The sequence below is a fragment of the Suricata suricatta genome, chromosome 6 (genome assembly GCF_006229205.1).
Source record: "Suricata suricatta isolate VVHF042 chromosome 6, meerkat_22Aug2017_6uvM2_HiC, whole genome shotgun sequence".
Lineage (NCBI taxonomy): Eukaryota > Metazoa > Chordata > Mammalia > Carnivora > Herpestidae > Suricata > Suricata suricatta.
Window position 1 is genome coordinate 99038503 of NC_043705.1, and position 19653 is coordinate 99058155.

Sequence of the window (19653 nt, forward strand, 5' to 3'; positions counted from 1 at the left end):
GTTTGCCTTTACTCCCCAGGCTTGATACGTAAAGCCTGGTCAGCACTGCTCAGTCAGGAATGCTGAGTCTGTAAATGTGCCTTTGAGAAATTCTTCTTAAAGCAGGTAAGCCACCACTTCTTGAAAACCTCAGAATATGCTCTTTATATCACTTCTTTATATCACTATAGTGCATTAATTGTGGGAGTTTTCATGTCTCTAATTTTAGAATTTTCTTAAAATACTAAGAGTACAACTTAATAAACAACTGCGCTAACAAACCTATCCTTTGTACAGGAAAATAGTCATAAAGCAACTCTCTTTTGAGTTCTTCTCAGATGTGATAGATAAGAGGCTAGCAAGACCAAACATTTTCCTAATTCCAAGAACCTGGTTGATTATGCTAGTTCAACCTAGGCAATCTTAATAACTTGGCAACTATGGAAACAAAGAATTCCAAATATCAGGAGCCAAATGGGTATGAAGCCTTTTCTCTAGAATTCAAGATACCCTTGATCTCCTTTCACAAAGACCATTTTCAGTCTGAGAATGTGGCAAGACGTCCCTGAGAAGCAAAAGCAAAAGATCCTTCCAGCTAAGTGTAAAAACTGTTAGGAGTGAATTCAGATTACTGGTAGAAATATATTAATGAATATTGTCCTAAGTAAACTTAAAACAATTATTTTATTTCTTCAAACACAAAATGTATACTCTAGAATTCTTTCTTTTACCACACCATGTGAATCACTCTAAAAACACTTCATCTTGGAAACTGAATCCTAATAAAATGTACAAAAAAAACTACCTTTTTTCTTGTCCAATTATTAAAGTACTCCCCACCCTACCCCCCCAACACACACACACACACACACACACACACACACACACAACCCTAGTCATCCAAAGTGACTTTGGTGGAGGCACTGGAGAATTTCAAGCAACAAGAGAAAGTGACATAAATACCTGAGTCAAGCAAACAAAAAACCACTGAAGCCAACTTTGACCATGTTTTGTGAATGCTCAAAGGTATGCTAACTAACCCCTTCCTTGAGCTTTAGATATATATAAATAGCCAGAGTTTTAAACAAGTGGTATCACTTTTTTCAAAACTCTCACAATCATTTCAATCCACTAAAGTAGACTATGTTGGGGGCGCCTGGGTGACTCAGTCGGTTAAGCCTCTGACTTCAGCTCAGGTCAGATCTCACGTTTGTGGGTTCGAGCCCCACATCAGACTCTGGGCTGACAGCTAGCTCAGAGCCTGGAGCCTGCTTCCAGTTCTGTGTCTCCTTCTCTCTCTGCCCCTCTGCCTCTCATGCTCTGTCTCTCTCTGAATCAAAAATAAATAAAACATTAAAAAAAATAAAATAAAGTAGACTACGTTGACTAAACAGAAATAGCAGAAAAATCAACAAGAAATCTAACTTATAATATCAACATAACACAAAACAAATACAGCCATGCCCTTCTCTATAGTCACTCTGTGGTATGAGGTTCTCAAACCTCTGGACATACAGAACGCATCTGAACTTTCCCTGACACTTATTTTACACATATGGGCTTCTCTCGTCTTTACTGTTGGACATTTCTGCCTGTGTCCATACTTCTGACAGAAAATCAGAATCCTAGGAATAACTATTTTGAAGTCTAGAGTTTTAACCAATGTTTCCCTGTCCCTTTGAGTCTTTATCTAGAATTTCAGAGGCCTAAAATAACTGTCTGCAGCTATTCTAGGACATACAGCGCTTGGTTAAGCTGCCCTAGATCGGTGGAGTCTTTGTCAGTCTTCCTCCCATGAACGTGGTCAACCTCTCCAACAAGGAATGTTAAGAGTAATCTGACTCAAGTTTTTTCTTGTTCTTTTTTTTTTTTTAATGTTTGAGAGAGAGAGAGGAAATGAATACATGCAAGCAGGGCAGGGGCAGAGAGACAGAGAGGGGGAGAGAGAACCCCAATGAGGTTCCGCACTAAGCGTAGAGCCGGACATAGGGCTCGATCCCAAGACCGTGAGATCATGACCTGAGCCGAAATCAAAGAGTCAGATTCTCAACGGACTGAGCCACCCAGGTGCTCCCAAATACTCTTCTATCTTCCCTGTGCCCTTTACATCAGGGAAATACATGGGCAGGACAATGGAGGCAACTCTGAGCCCCTATGCCAGTTATTTGTTTTTAATGGTTTTTATTTTTAAGCATTCTCTACATCCAAGGTAGGGTTTGAACTCACAACACTGAGATCAAGGGTTGCAGCCCCTATGCCAGTATTAAAACAGAAGCTACGAGAACACTGAAAGTTCACGTGCTTCTTAAAAAGGGGCACCTGGGTGGCTCAGTTGGTTAAGTGCCTGACCCTTTATCTCAATTCAGGTCATGATCTCATGGTTCCTGAATTCGAGCCCCATGTTGGGTTGGGCTCCACACTGACACTGCTTGGCATTCTCTTTCTCTATGCCCCATCCCTGTGTGCATATGCTCTTAACTCTCTCTCAAGATAAATAAAAACATTTAAAAAAGAAAAAAGAAAGGTTAAAAACACATACCTGTTTCATCCTTGCAGCAGCTCTATTTGAAAACAGAATAGACCTGTCTTTCTGGAAGCAAGATGGGCACATCTGAAGGGCTTGACTATAAGAACTCTCAGCTTCTATATAATCTGAAGGTAAAAAATGAGAGGTCATTATGATTTTATGCCTGGTATTCCTGTATTTCATAGTATCTCAGAATGCACAGCTTTCCATTCGCAAAACAGAAGTCTCAAATAGAACATTTTGTATGTTTAACTTTCACTTGGCTTACACATTTATAGTAAGAAATACTGAAAGGGGATTAGAGAACTGGACAGATGAAAAAGACTAAAGTCTGGGATTAATGCCTTAAGATAGAAGAAAAAACTCTATGTATGTATTTTCATTAAAGACATTGTGCTTTTATGGAGTCACCTGGCCAAAACTGTTTCTCTGAAATGTTTGTAGAAACATTTTATGGAGCTAAAAGCAACAATGTAAAAATCAGTGGTTGACAAAAGACCTTAAAGAGAAAATGGTGATAAATTTATTTATTCACCGCCATACGCAGAATTACATGGTCAGGGCACTAAAAGAAAATTGCCTGTTCACTCCTTTCTCAGGTTTGAAATATTTAACACTAAAATAGAAAGAGATATGTTTTCAAAATTAGAAACATTAGCTCTCTTAGAAAAAAAAGTGATGACTAAACAGAAACAAGAAAAAAATTTAACCTTAAAAATAACTAGAGGAAAATGTCACTACTCCTAGTTTTCTAAAGCATATACATTTTATATATGTGATAGACTGGTACCGTAAGATCAAATAGTTCCCCCAAAGTATCTGAATGAACCCAAGTTATTCCTAAGCAAATGTAAAAAATGCAGGACATGGAGAACATCTCTATACTTAAGGCAGCCAAAGAAAAAGGCATGTGAAAGACCAGCCAAAGTACAAGCAAAATACTCCCCTAGACCACACTGGAACCACTGGGCAAGGTTTTACGGCATTTGTACAACTGAGGAATGGGGACCCTGTTTTTATATCAATGAAGGCAGCAGTCTTTTAACCTTACACAATAGTTTTCCAATGCATCAGCTGAGGAGTCTGCCCTCCTCAGCGGATTACAGAAAAGAAAAAGAATGCCTGTGCCAAGAGACATGGGGTAGTTGATCGCCATCAGGTGAGAATGACCTGACTGAGTGAAAAAATTCCAAGTTGCTGGGAAGCAACAGTGTATTGTTAGTAGTTTAGGTATGCCAGTTGTTCCAAATGTTCTCTGGTGCTTCTTTACACTCTAAAACAGAATGAGGACACAAAGGACTGGACATCAGTGCGGAGACAGAGGCCTTCCTTTCTTTCTCTCTCTCTTTCCTTTTCTTTAATGTTTATTTATGAGAGAGGGAAGAGGCTGAGAAAATCCAAAGGAAGCTCCACGCGGTCAGCACGCAGAGCCCAATGTGGGGCTCAATCCCATGAACTGTGAGATCATTACCTGAGCCAAAACCAAGGTCAGACGCTTAACCGACTGAGCTACCCAAGCGCCCCACCTTACCTCCTTTCTTAAACTGCGCGTTCCCCTCCTCCTTTAGTCTAGTGCTCTCTTCTCTTCTCTTCTGCAAGAGATCAGACAATTCCATCATTTCTCATAATATAAGTGGGCAAAAAGGTTAGCTTTCATTAGGCTTTTAACAGGCAGTAACTGATTTTGTTTTTTTTCAACTTGACTTTTGAGAACTTGGTTAGTTTTATCTAAATCTCAAACAGACAGAGAAACACATGATCATCTGGCTCATCATCAATTGCATTCTTGATGTTTAAAACAAAACCTGGGTTTCCTGTGTTTACATCTTCTGGGTGGAATAGTAATTAGGTATCATCTAATTTCTCTTTACTCTAAATAAAACTAAACAACATACCCACTGGTATGCATACCACTGCAAATTCAAATTCTGAAGCTGCTACTTATTAAATGCACGATTTTGGACAAGTTCCAGATCATTCTAAGCCTTAGTTTCTTCCTCTAAAAAACGAGGCTTTATAGTTTCATGGATTAATGTGATAATGTGCATAAAGCACCCAAAACAGTGCCTGGAAAATAAGGACTCAATAAATATGAGCTATTAATTTTCTGTAAAATAAGTAATTTAATATATACTGAACTAAAGTGTGGTTTACATCATGAAGAAGACCCACGGAATGCTGGCAGAGTGCATTACAGGGAACGAAGCCCCACTTGGAGGGTCAGGGCAATATCCTGTTAACAGGCTAACACAAGGAAGTCTGAAGAAACAGATAAATAAGGTTTCATTTCTGAGTTGCTTCTAACAGCTCAGAAATTCACACAGATGGCCAACCACCCATCATAGTCAAAGGCAGAGTGAATGTTACGCTGCAAAGATGGCACATGCTGAGTCCCTATGTGCTTTGCTTTCAGAACTGGCAGAAGTGCCTGCCTGACACCTCCTGAAAGACCTTGAGAGAGAGTGAGGATGAATCTACAAAAATTTCTTCCTTGGTTCTTTTGTTTTCATTTTTTCTGAGGGAGGGAGGGGGGGGGGGGAGAGAGAGAGAGAGAGAGAGAGAGAGAGAGAGAGAGAGAGAGAGAATCTTAAGCAGGCTCTGTGCTCAGCGCAAAGCCTGACACAGAGCTTGAACCCATGACCCTGGGATCATGACCAGAGCTTCTGATTAAAAAACTTCAAACAAAGGAAATACGGTTAGCAGGGTATTTCATGCACAGGAAAAGCCTGGAGCCTAAACAACTGGGACTCTTATGATTAGGAACCAAGAGGGACGCCTGGGTGGCTCAGTCAGTTAAGTGTCTAGCTCTGTATTTTGGTTCAGTTCATGATCTCACAGTTCATGAGATCTAGCCCTGTGCTGGGCTCTGTGCTGACAGTGTGGAATCTGCTTGGGATATTCATATTCTCTCTCTCTGTCTCTCTCTCTCTGTCTCTCTCTCTCTCTCTCTGTAGATAAATAGGCAGACAGATAGATAGCTTTAAAAAAATGTATATATAAAAAAAGATTAGGGGGCCAGCTGGGTGGCTCAGTGGGTTAAGCATCAACTTCGACTCAGGTCATGATCTCATGGTTTGTAGGTTCGAGCCCCGTGTCAGGCTCTATGCTGACAGCTCAGAGCCTGGAGCCTGCTTCGGATTCTGTGTCTCCCCCTCTCTCTGCCCCTCCCCTGCACACACACTCTCTCTTTTTCTCAAACAAAAAAATAAAATAAACATTAAAAAAAAAAGATTAGGAACCAAAGTAAAAATACGTCTCTATAGATTTAAAAATATGCTGTTGAGACCAGGGTACTTCCCAAATGCATTACTATACCCGAGATGATGGAGTTCAGTACAGAAACTAAAAGGTGGGTATAAAATGAATCTCATTTTTATGGTATCTACTATGCACCAGATATACGACAGATACAATAATTCATTCTAAGATAGAATTACCTGGAGCACGGCTCTTCTAAGGGAATACAAGAAAATAATATGGGTGGTGGTGATGGGAATCAAAATTAAAAATGTGGTCATACTTCCCTAGTACTAGCTAGGAGAGAGGTGCTTGGATTGTAATGTTCTCTATGGTATCACAATTTGTGGATGCAAGCAAAAAGACTGTATCTTAGGTTAAAAAGTTTAAAGAGGGAAGATTCATTGGAATGATAGTGGGCACTCACAGAATCACTGGGAGGCCTAAAACACAGGCTTAGAAAATGGACAGGATTCAAGGCAGCTCTGCTAAGTCAAGAAGAAAGAAAGCATTAACTGTCTTTTATTTATTTATTTTGTTTATTTATTTATTTTTAGAGAGTGAGTGGGGTGGGGGAGGGGTAGGAGCAGAGAGAGAGAGAGAGAGAGAGAGAGAGAGAGAGAGAGAGAGAGAGAGAGGGAATACCTCAAGCAGGTTCTGCATCATCAGCACAGACCTGGATGCAGACCTGAACCCATGAACCATGAGACCATGACCCGAACCAAAAGCAAGAGTTAGATGCTTAATTATCTGAGCCACCCAAGCACCCATGCTTGGTTAGGCTCCCCCTAACTGTCTATTAGTGGAAGAGCTGTAACAGGAGCAAATAAAACCTAACTATTTCCTTTTCTTTGCCCCAACCAAAATTCAAAGTCTTTCTTAGAAGCATCCAATGAGCCAAGCATAGCTCACATGTCTTGGCTGTCAGAGAATGAAATGAGGAACATGGGGTATGACCACTGAACAAGACCACAATGCAGAAGAATTCTTCCAGCTAGGAAGGAGAGTTGGATGCTGGAAGCAAAGAAAACTCCGTAACAAATTCAGCTAAAAGTTTTTTCAAGAAGACATACAGATGGCCAAAAGACACATAAAAGATGCTCAATATTACTAATCATCAGGGAAATGCAAATCAAAACCAGAATGAGACATCATCTTACACCTGTTAGAATGGCTAAAATAAAAAACACAAGAAATAATAAGTGTTGGTGAGTATGTGGAGAAAAGGAACTCTTGTACACTGTTGGTGGGTACAGTCAGTGTGGAGGTTTTCAAAAACCAGCCATGCTATGGAAGCAACCTAAGTTCCATCAAGAAATAATGGATAAGGTAGATGTGTTATATATACCCAGTGGGATATCACGCAGACATAAAAAGCATGAGATAGTGCCATTTGAGACAATATGGATGGACTGAGCAGGTATTATGCTAAGTGGTGTAAGTCAGACTGAAAAAGACAAATCATATGATTTCAGTCATAAGTGGAACCTAAGCAAACAAAAACGAATAAACAAACAAAAAGCAGAATCAGACCTATAAATACAGAGAACTGGCAGCTGACAATGAGGACGGGCGTGGGGGGTTGGGCAAAAGGTCAAGGGGAGAGGGAAATACAGGCTTTCAGTTATGTAATGAGTAAATCACAGGATTAAAAGGCACAGCATGAGGATTATAGTCAATGATATTATAATAGCAACATATGGCCACAGATGATAGCTACACTTATGGTGAACACAGCATAATGCATAAACTTGTTGGATCACTATGTTGTACACCTGAAACTAATGTAACATAGTGTCAACTATACTCGAAAAGAAAAAAGTTATTTCAACCCTGAAGAGCCAAAGCAACCCTGACAAAGAACAACAAAGCTGGAGGCATCATGATCTGATTCCAAGCTATATTACAAAGTTATGGTAATTAAAAGCGTGGTATTAGCATAAAAACCGATGCACAGATCAATGGAACACAGAGGCCAGAAATAAATGCATGCATATGTAGTCAAAAGAGCCAAGCATATACAACGGGGAAAGGACAGTCTCTTCAATAGACAGTGTTTGGAAAACTGGACAGCCACACTGTGAAAGAATGAAACTGGATCACTATCTCACACTGTACACAAAAATTAACTCAAAATGGATTAAGACTTTAATGTAACACCTGAAACCATAAAAACTTCTAGAAGAAAACACAGGCAGTAAGCTCCTTGAGTTAGGTTCACAAAATCATCAGCAAGACCTAACACCAAAAGTGAAGGCAACAAAAGCAAAAATAAACAATTGGGGCCACATCAAACTGAAAATTTGCTCAGCAAAGGAAACCATCAACAAAATGAAAAGGCAACCGGTCAAATGGGAGAAAATGTTTGCAAATTATATATCTAATAAAGGGTTAATATCCAAGCTATATAAAGAACTCATACAACTTAATGGCAAAAACACCAATCAGATTAAAAAATGAGCAGAAGATGTGAACAGACATTTTCCCAAAGACATACAGATGGCCAACAAATACATGAAAAGACATTCATTAATCATCAGGGAAATGCAAATAAAAACCACAATGAAATACCACCTCACACTTGCTAGAATGGCTATTATTTAAAAAAACAACAAATGTTGAGGATGTGGAGAAAAGAGAACCCTTGTGCACTGTTGGTGGGAATGTAACTTGGCACAATCACTATGAAAAACTGTATGGAGGTTCCTTAAAAATTAAAAATGGAAACTACCATATGACCCAGCAATTCCACTTCTGGGTATTTAGCCAAAGAAAATGAAAGCAGTAACTTGAAAAGATATATGCACCCTTAAGCTCACTGCAGCATTACTTACAACAGCCAGGATACGGAAACAACCTAAGTGTTGGTCAGCTGACGAAGGGATAAAGAAGTTGTGGAGCAGGCTTATTCCAGTCTCCCTCTAGCTGCCACCTAGCACTCCCACATGTGACCACCTTGTCTCACCTACTCTGGCTGAGACCCACTGAGTGCCAACCCTAGTCCCCTGCTCGGTTCCACTTCTGCTCTAACAAGGTGAAAGAAACTATCACAAACAAGGAACCCTGCTAAACTGAAAGCACAAGTGTGTAGCTCACTGAAAGAAGGTGGTTCATTGAGCAGTTCTAAAGCAAACTTTAGGTCTCCTTAAAGAAGTTAGGGGTAAACAGTATCTCCGGTACTGAAGAAGTGAATGTGTTCACAAACCAAGGAACTGTGGTCCACTTTAGCAACCCTGAAGTCCAGCTATCCTTGGCAGTGAACGCCTCTCACCATCCCTGGGTGTGCGGAGACAAAGGGGCTGACAAATGCTTCCCAGGATCTTAAACCAAAGTGGTGCAGCCTGTCGGACTCGTTCAAGAAGGCTGGTTAAAGCTCTGCCCACACAGTCTGTGGATGGAGAAGCACCACTCCCTACTGGAGAGGAGGAGGAGGAGGAGGATGAAGGTCCAGATCTTGTGGAGAATTTTGATGAAGCTTCCAACAATGAAGCAAACCAAGCTGAGTCAACTTCTGAAGAAGATAAAACTTGAAGAAGTTACTCAGAGCTGCTGTTTTATATTATGACTGCCTTTTAAAATTCTGTTCATGGATCTCTTAATATTTTTAAGCCCCAGCCCCTTGGGTACTGCAGTTTTTAGTTTTTGCTTATATGCAATTCATTCTTTGCAGTGAATTAAGCTGAAAAAGCCTGAGAATAAAGTTTGAAAGAAGGTTAACAAAGTTCTTTGCCTAGTAGAAAGGAAAAAAGAAGAAGAAATGGTGATCTATAAACACACATGATGGAATATTATTCAGCCATAAAAAGATGGAATCTTGCCATTTGCAATAACATGGATTGATCTCGAGGGCATTACCCTAAATGAAGTCAGTAAAAGATAAATATGATTTTTATGTGTGGAATCTAAAAAATAAAACACAAAAAAATTCCAAGCTCATAGATACACAGAACAGATCGGTGGCTGCCAGAGGTGGTTTAGGGGCTGGGAGACATGAAGGAAGGGGGTATGAAAAAAAAAAAAAAAAAGATTAAAAAAAATTAAAAAATTAGAAAACAATTTTAATTAAGGTAAAATTAAAACCCTATAAATAATAGCAAATTCATGGTCAGTTTTAAATTCACATACACAAAATGCTAATTGGCCAATTAGGTTCTAACAGTGAAAAGTATGATATTAGAACACATATTATTGCAAAGTAGCATATTAATAAGTTAATAGAGAAAATCACATAATCATACAAATAAATATATCACAGGTCCTAAAAGTCTTTAATAGATTTTAAAAAGGCTATTTCAAAAAATAACAAAAAATTCTTTGGAGAACAATGACTCACCAAGTTACTAGAGTTTAATATCCACCCTGAATTTTCAGTGTTCTCTGTTTTAACTCTAATTTCAAGCTACTTTCTGATCTATAATCTGTTCTCCATTGCAAACGCATCAGGAATATTTTATGAACACAGATGAATCGCTCAGACTGCCAGATCACACTCGTGTAGGGTGTTGTGCGTGTGCACATTGATGGTCAGCTTGAGCAGGCAGTCTTGGGAAAGCTCACAGTGTCTCTTTTAAATTACTGTTTTTTCCCTGAGTGTAGCTAACACACAATGTTACATTAGTTTCAGGTGTACAACATAGTGATTCCACAAGTTTAAACATTATGCTATGCTCAGTGTCTTTGTAACCAGGACTAAAAGTTGAACTGGCAAAGGGAAGAGATCCAGATATTTCTGCAGCCAATTATTCAAAGGAAGGCTTTTTATTTTTTCAGCCGACAAATCACAACTCAGTGACCCATTAAGGAGTAAACACTGGAAAAGAGCTGCTGCTTCCACCGATTGTGTAAATTGAGGATTAATGCAATTATCAATATCATGCTGAATATCTCCTTGGAAACAGCTAAAAATAGCACATTTAGGAAAATGCTGCACTGCTCCCAGCTGTGCCAAGAGACTAACTTGATCTCAGTACAAAGACTAGGGTTTACACTGCTGCTGGAACATTCTCTTTCTCCAAAAGATGGCACTCATACTGTGTAATATTATTGGAATCCAAGCACAGATTTTATCGTGAGTCTTATTTAGCATGCTAAATGCCAAGAACACATACACATAAATGAGCTGCTGGTGCTGACATTCAGCAGCATTATCAGGTTCAAACTGTTCCAGGTTCTGGTAAAATGCACACATAATGTGGTTAGGAGCCCTCTCATATGTCTCTACAATGTCTCTCTCTTTTTTTCTTTCTTTTTTTTTTTTTTTTTTTTTGAGAGAGAGAGAGAGAGAGGGGTTGGGGGAGAGCACAAACAGGGGGGATGCAGAGAGAGAGGGAGACACAGACTCTGAAGCAGGTTCCAGGCTCCGAGCTATCAGTGCAGAGCCCAATGAGGGGGGCTCAAACTGTGAGATCATGACCTAACTGAAGTCGGACGGTTAAGCAACTGAGCTGCCTTGGTATCCCTTAAAGTAATATTTATGCCCAATGTGGGGCTTGGACTCACAACCCCAGAGATCAAGACTTGCATACTCTACAGACTGAGCCAGCCAGGTGCCTTTCCACAAGGTCTTTTAACACATTCCAGAGGCCTCACAGAGAAACATCTGCCCTAGAATTCTATTTCCATAACAATGGAAACCAAAGAAATTTTACAGGATTCTCTGCTCAGTACTCCTCCCCAGCACTGAAAACTCAGGAAGAAACAGTGACGTTATTCTGCATTGTAAATCATCACAGGATCTGTCAAGGAAAACCCCAAAGAGAGACAATGCTCTTGATGAATGCAGTTTATTTCAACAGTTATTACCACAGCTGCAAACTTTTCAGCCTGGTGTTCAAAATTTAACATAACTTGTATCAGTAGAGCATGTTACTTCTTAAAATCTGCAGTCACATATATTAGGTCATTTGCTTTTTTGCAAGGCAATTCTCAGATGTGAGCATGAAAGTATTAAACAATCCATTTCATAGGTAAGAAAATCAAGATTCCGCTATTTCTTGGTTTCTTTCTTTTTTTTTTTAACACTACGTCAAACTTGTATTCCAATCTACTCAAGCTTACTTCCTTTTACCACCCAACACAAGTCCTCTAGACAGTCTGATCTCTTCACAGTCTCTCAACACCCACCAGGCTTATTATCCTACATTCGATTCCTGTGTATATGCATCCACACCTTGGACTGCATTTGTTTCTCTTCTGTATATTCTTACCAACTGCCCAAACCAAATTTTCTGATTTTCAAAGTCACACAAACTGTATGTCCTCCCCAGAGCCACCTTTTGCTTCCTTCCCTGCATGACCTTTCTTTGAATGCACTGTACATTGTTATGTCTAATTTGGGGATTCAATTCTCCTCATAGATTTTATACATATACACCGATTTTATACATATAGATACATTGTTACCTCTAACTTGGGGATTCAATTCTTCCTCACAGATTTTATACATATACATACATATATATGTATGTATAAACACTGCAGAACGTTTGGAATGTTACTTAATGCCTCAGCGGGTTATAAAATATAAAACACTGTGCAGCCCTCAGACCAAGGCAAGAGCGGCCCCTGTCCAGGCCCTTGGCTGACTGAAACTTTCCTCCTAAGAGACTCTTTTAGACCAGGCTCCAGGATTCCCTAAATCTCCCAGCTCACTTCTAGGAGCTGCAGGAGCCTTTACCTGGGTCCGTCCTCCTAAGGGTGGACTTTGCTGCGAGTGTATACTGTATTCCAGATGTGATACTTTCTACTATGCCTGCTCCAGCCTTGGAATCAGCCATTTTCCCGAGGAGTTCTGGATCCTTCTGATGGGGAATGGTATTTAGAAACCATGCTAGTATGTTCCCTGTTACTACTGAGTAATTGCTTTTAGGACTTCTTAGTAAGAAACCCATGAGATACAACTTTAAAAAAGTAAAAAACCTCCAAAAATCCCCATGAGTCAAAGAATACATAAATATGAAATCTTGTATGTAGTCATATAAGTGAACACCCCCAGATTCTTCCGCACTCTCCCACACTGAAAACTCAGGGTCCCAGTAACAGCAATATATTTACTCATTTGCTCTATCCTAAAATCAACAGAAAAGTTCTGAAATTACTACACGAATATTAGTACTTATAATGAACCTACTATGTAAAGTTCAAGATTTCATTGTAGTTCTTCTTAAAATTTTTAAAATTAGGGGTACCTGGGTGGCTCAGTTAAGTGTCCGACTTCAAAATTAATTTTTTATTTTAGAGAGAGAAAGAGAGAGAACATGTGTGCAAGCAGGGAAGGGCCAGAGAGAGGGGGCAAGAAAGAATCCCAAGCAGGCTCTGAGCTCAGCACAGAGCCTGATGCAGGGCTTAATCTCATGACTGTGAGAAAAATCAAGACGTGCATGCTTAACCGACTGAATCACCCAGGCTTTCCTCATTGCAGTTTTTTGTAACTTTAAAATATATCCTACTAAGGGTAAACAGCCAGAGTGCTATGCCCAAAGTTGACTAGAATTACCTTCTCTATGTGATCAATTTGATATAATCATATTAATTTCATTCTATTTGTAATCCATTTTAAGGCTTCATTTTTTCTTCATCCTTTCTGGTTTAATGTTAATGTATAAATATTTACACATATCAAAATTCAATACTAGATCGGACTTCTGATATGAACAAAATGATTAAAACCAACCTTTTCGGTGTCCTAAAAACTGACCAGAAGTTTACAGCAAAATGAGTAACCCTCATGAAAAACTACTGAACTTCAGAACATAGCCGTGAAATCCGTGGCCTGTTTGCACGGATCTGCTCCTTCTTCCTCCCATCATTTGATGTCGTAGTTGTAATACAGCAAGGCAGGCCATGAGTAACCAGCAGTGCCACTGCCTGAGGAGACGGATCTGGTTCAAAACCAAGGGTGAGATCATCCACGCCCAGCGGTACTGTCAGTAACCAGCAGCAACCTGAGTGGTACATCTACAGGAAAGGTCCGGGGCTCTACTAATCTGTGGTTGTGGCCCTGGCTGGGCAAATAAGGGACCCATGGGAAAACAAATGTAACAGGGAGATAGAAGAGGCAGTGACAGAGGTACTTGATAAGCTCTCCTCGTACCTCTGATAGACTGGAGATGGGGTGCGTGTGAGAATGAAGAGGACCAAAGCTATCCACACACGCTTGTCCTACCAGGAACCTGCACCCTTGTGCTGAGGGGACATCAGAGTGCCCAGCTGGGGCCAACTTGAAAATTCCCTAAAATTGTAATACATGTTTAAATCCACACACAGATCAGTAGGTGGAAGCCTTATTGGTTTGAGCTGTTGAACATAATCTCTTATCAGTTTCTGGCTGACCACTAAGCCGAGCAGAAACAGGAGCAGCCCCAAGAAAGCCATACTTAAAAATACAAGAAAAGGACAAAAAACAAAAACAAAAACACCCTCCCCCTCCCAGCTGAGCAGAGCTGTCAGTGGCCACAGACTCCAAGAGAAATGTACCGTACAGCTTAAGTCAAGGTAAATTACTAAACAAGTTCACAAAAAGCAAAAATAAAAATAGTGCAAGCAGGGAAGGTGGTGGTAAGTGGGAAGAGGCCAGAATCCAGAGCTGCTACGTTACTACTTAACACGTCCAGTTTTAATGAAAAACGTAAGATATACAAAAAGACAGAAAAGTTTGACCCACAACCAGGAAAAAATAAAGGGCAGTAAACAGAAACATCTGAACATCCACAGATTTTAGATCTAGCAAAGACTTGAAAGCAGCTATAAATAAACATGTTCAAAGAACTAAAGGAAATTGTGTTTAAAGACTTAAGATGAAAGCATGACAATGATTAAAAAAAGAGAACCATGACAAAAGGATAAAAGTTATTTAAAAGGAAAAAACAAAGTTGAAAAATCCAATAACTGAAATGAAACATTCATAGAAAGGAGATTTGAATTGGAATGAAAATTAAGTAAAATTGAATGTAGAGCAATAGAGCCCCAATTTGAAGAACTGTGAGCAGAAAAAAGATGGGAAAAAATGCAGAGTCCTCACAATATACATGTTGGGAGTTCCAGAAAAGGGACAGAAGAAATATTTGAAGAAATAATGGCTGAAAACTTCAAAATGTTGATGAAAAATGTTAAAGATCCAAGCAGCTCAATGAACCCCAAGTACACAGATCTATAACTAGAGTCACCAGAGTCAAAATGTTGAAGGACAAAGAGAAAATCTGCACACAGAAGGAAAACAACTTATCAGGTACAGGGGAACAACCAGACTGTTATTATTATCTGGTTTCTCACCAGAGAAATCCATGCGATGACATACTCAAAATGTTGAAAGAAAAAGACTGTCAACCAAGAATTCGGTATGCAGCAAAACCATACCTCAAGATGAGGCAAAATAAAGACATTCAACGATAAAGACAGAATTGGTGCTACCAAACCTGCTTTACAAGACATACTGAAAGGTAATCCTTTGGGATAAAAGGTAACTCACCAGATGGTAACTCAAATCTTGAAGCAAAATTTCTATATTTTATTGGAATTACAAAGTGTTAACCTAGACTCTAATAAGATACATAATATAATTTATTCAGCAACTACTAAAAATATTTCTAAGGAGCAGTTTAAATATTAGAAATATTAAAATGATACACTAAGATTATCTAACATTTAAAAAGGCAGTAATTTTTTTATATTTAAAAACATTAAATTTAAATTTTAAAATATTTTTAATCCCCTTGCTGTCACGAGTTAAGACACTTGTAAAGAGGATGATAGTGCATTAGAATATGTCATCTATTCCCAGAGAGCTCACTTCTAGTCTAGTTTGAGACCTATGTTAAGAATAAACCTCTATTAGGGCACCTGGGTGGCTGTTGGTTGAGCTCAGGTCATGATCTAACGGTTCACGAGTTCAAGCCCAGTGACAGGTTTTGTGCTGATAGCAAGGAGTCTGCTTGGAGTTCTCTCTCTCTCCTCTCTCTGTCCCTTTCCATGCTCACACACATGTGCTCTCTCTCAAAATAAACAAACATTAAAAAAAAAAGATAAAAATCAAGAACTTGCACCACAGATCTTCAGTTGTTCTACAGCTAATCCAAGGTCATTTTCTACTGAATTAGCAAAATGAGTTCTTTGAAGACAGACCAATTCAATTTGCAAATGTTTAACATCTATTCTTTGCCTTCATAAATATAAGTATGCTATGATCTTTTATTTTATTCTATTTCCCAGGGAATGATGTTCTTCGATCATAGGATAAAAGAATTTCACATGAGAGAACTGTACTTTCCTAAAGATGAAAAGACTCTGCAGTATTTTATCGCAAAACTCTATCCCAACAAACATTTCTGTATGTTTAAGCTAATCAATTCTCTAGTTATTTCTTATTTTTTGAGGGGGGAGGAGCAGAGGGAGGAGAGAGAGAATCTTAAGCAGACTCCATGCCCAACACAGGGCATGATTTCATGATCTTGAGATCATGATCTGAGCCAAAACTTAAGAGTCAGACACTTCACTGGCTGAGCCACCCAGGCACTCCTCCCCAGTTCTTTTTAAATTACATCACCAATGAGGGGTGCCTGGGTGGCTCAGTCCATGAAGCATCTGACTTCAGCTTCATGATCTTGTGGTTTGTGGGTTCTGTGTCAGGCTCTGTGCTGACAGTTCAGAGCCTGGAGCCTGCTATGTCTCCCTCTCTCTTAACCCTCTCCCATGCTTGCTTGTGTGTGTGCTCTCTCTCTCTCTCTCTCTCTCTCTCAAAAATAAACATTAAAAAAATTTGATCTAGCCCATGTCTCAATGTGGTTACTTTGGTTATTGATGCCACTATAAACTAAGTTTGACAAAGAGGTTGAAGGTGAGCATTTGAAAAAAAATACAAACGTAGTCTGAGCTGATATTAAAATTTAATCAAATCACTGAGTCAAAGATAGACTTTTAAAAATGGTGCTGGCAAAGACTTAATCATCCATTTCCTATATAAAAGGTAGCTACTTTTTTGCATGGACCTCAAGTATACTGCAGTATAGAGGTGGAATTTAAGGAAAGGTATTAAGCAGGCTGTGTTTTAGCTTATGGGCAAGTAATAAATTGTATCATGTATCTTGAATGTATCATAGATAAGCTGCTATATAACGATTGCCACTCCAGATAGCTGTGAAATTAGGTGATTAACTAATTGGTACTTAACCTTCTAATTTCTGTATAAGTCTAATTACATGAAATAGAAGTGGGGGTTTTGATTTTTTACTTTGCTTTTCTGTTTGGAGTGTCATTGTAACTACTGTATTGTAAATGATGGAAAATAATTGCATATGTTAAAAAAATAAATTGTGTTACATTAAAAAAAAAAGTAAGATAAAAAATATATAAAAATGGTGCTGAGACAACTTGGTCGTCACTTGGAGAAGATACAGGTGAATTTCTCTTCAATCTCAGTGCGAGGAATAACTTTCTAACTGTGACTCAAAATCCTAGAGAATTTAAGTTGATACAACTTTCATCTTGGTGTAAACTGGCAAAAGTGTCAGAAGGTGCTCCTTCATTCCCTCATTAATCATGAAACCACCACCTTTTCAATGCTAGCTAGGAATATTCCCTATTCTTAAGATGACTGAATACAACAAACAATTTGGAGCTTATAAATGTATATCCCTTCTATCATTAAATGACAAAAACTTGCATTAAATACATTTAAAAATTCTTTTAACAATCCTCCAGTGATCATACGTTTAATAGATAACAAGGAGAAAATCAAGAGGTTCACACCAGCTGGTTAATTTCCATATTATAAATCTATCAGCAGCTCTCTGCTGCCCCCTGCAGTTTTGTGAAGTCATTGCTGCAAAATAAAACTAAGTTAAGCACTGTGGTCAGAGATCACATAACTGTCAAAAAGAAGGTTAAAAATGCTACATACTAACTAAAAGTAACAAAACTTTTCTGCTTCAGTCTTACCTGGGGGGTGGGAGATGGAAAAACTACACACTGAAAGGGCTGGATACACCCATCCTGCAAATTATCCTGAAGGGAATTCCTTTATCATTAAAAAGGAAAGAAAAGCTTCAATTATGCTTTCTCTGAAATATCATTTGCTTTACACATACAGACACATTTGTTCTTTCCACAAGTCACTTTCAGAAGTCTTCTAGGGAATCTGGAGGGAGGTTCTCTGGATTTAAGCTGTAGTTAGAATCTGACCTCTAAGTCTTATTATCTTTCTTGGGAAAGATGACTGACCTATAAGAAACTAATCTTGGAAAGATTCTCGTTTCTTAGCTCGGAAAGTTCTATTTCCCAAAATTCAATTTAATAGAAATAAACTTACTTTAGTACTGTTTAAACTTGGCCCAACAAACCTTTTATAGACCCTGAACAAAGAGGAGGATAAAAGAAAAACATCCCATTAGACAACTTTTCTGATGTTAGATGCAGTCAGTATACTGGTTATACTTGTGTTTGGAATCTTGGTTATGTCTGTCAATCTGGCTTTCTGTCTCCCAAAGAGTGACCACAGTCTACTTTTATTAAAAATACCTGGGGAATGCATGTTAAAGCAGATTCCTGGCTGCCACCTCACAAGTCTCTGCTATCAGACACTTCTCAGGGCTTTGCATGACTAATAAATTTCCTGTGACTCTTAGGCACTATACAGTCTGAGAACCAAGTGATCTTCCTTAATAAACACAGGGAACACTGAATGCCACTTTAACTGTATCATCAGCAAACAATATAAAATTATCTCACTAACTTCCAAATGTTTGGGGAGTAAAAATTTTGGAAAAGTTATTTCCCCGACTTAAACTCAGGATCAGAAATCTAAGGTCCCTTCCAATTCTTAAATTCTAGGATTTTACGTAATCATTTGCTAACAGTGTTCATTAAATCCAATACTAGTAAACTTTAAGAAATTAATAAATATGGCAACCATAGTTCGAAAGGATCCCCATTAAAAAGGAAACAACAAATCAGAGTTTTCTCATAAGGTTAATAGAATATGCATGCAGGCCACTATAGAAAAGTTACTGAAAACTTTCTGGAAACAACCAAAAGAATGTTCCCTGCAAAGAGGCCCACAGTTACAGCAACACTGATAATGGTTATGAAAATAATGCAATGAGAAGTCAGAAACATGGAAAGCAAAAGGATTAAGTACTATGGGATTTAGGAAAAATGGAAGGGAAATAACTGATAAAGAATTTGTTCTGAACAGTATTTCAATAATGGTTCCTGGTTAGAGAGTAAAGTCTTGAAGGAAAGAATAGTCCTTTATATTTTCAGAGCCTAAGGAAAATTTTTTAAAATCCCAGAAATCTTGGGGTGCCTGGATGGCTCAGTCGGTTAAGCACCAGACTCTTGGTTTCAGTTCAGGTCCTGGTCTCACGGTTCATGAGTTCAAGCCCCGTGTCAGGCAGCAAGGGGCCTCCTTGGTATTCTCTCTCTTTCTGCCCCACCCCCTATCCTGCGAGAGCTCTCTCTCAAAATAAATAAATAAACTTTAAAATCCCAGAAATCTTGTGCTCTGAGTCCATGTTTACCAAGCACAGACTTTTGTATCACGTACTATGGGTGTACCTATTCGCAAATGAATACCATGGGCAAACTGGTAGGAGGGAGCAAACCCGTTAGAGTAACTACATCTGCATTTTGGCTTACAAATAAACTTTTTTGTTTATAGAAAGAATTAAACGACTACAGCACTAATGAACTCAATGCCCTTCCATCTTCTCCATATTTTAAAAAAAATTTTTAAAGTTTATTTATTTTTTGAGAGACAGAGAGAGAGAGTATAAGCAGGGGAGGGTCAGAGAGAGAGGGAGACACAGAATTGGAAGCAGCTTCCAGGCTCTGGGCTAGCTGTCAGCACAGTGCCTGACGCAGGGCTCAAACCCACAAACTGTGAGATCATGACCTGAGCTGAAGCTGGATGCTCAACC

At 38.9% G+C, this 19653-nt stretch overlaps 1 protein-coding gene across 1 annotated transcript in view; it reads right to left on the reverse strand.

Annotated features, from left to right (window-relative positions):
• TTC1 (tetratricopeptide repeat domain 1) overlaps positions 1-19653 on the reverse strand; it is a 44209-nt gene that overhangs the window by 14826 nt on the left and 9730 nt on the right. The window contains exons 3-4 of the mRNA XM_029942928.1: positions 4038-4098; positions 2519-2631 (exon numbers count right to left, since the gene is read on the reverse strand). Coding sequence (XP_029798788.1) covers positions 2519-2631; positions 4038-4098 — 174 coding nt within the window. The remainder of the gene's footprint in view (positions 1-2518; positions 2632-4037; positions 4099-19653) is intronic.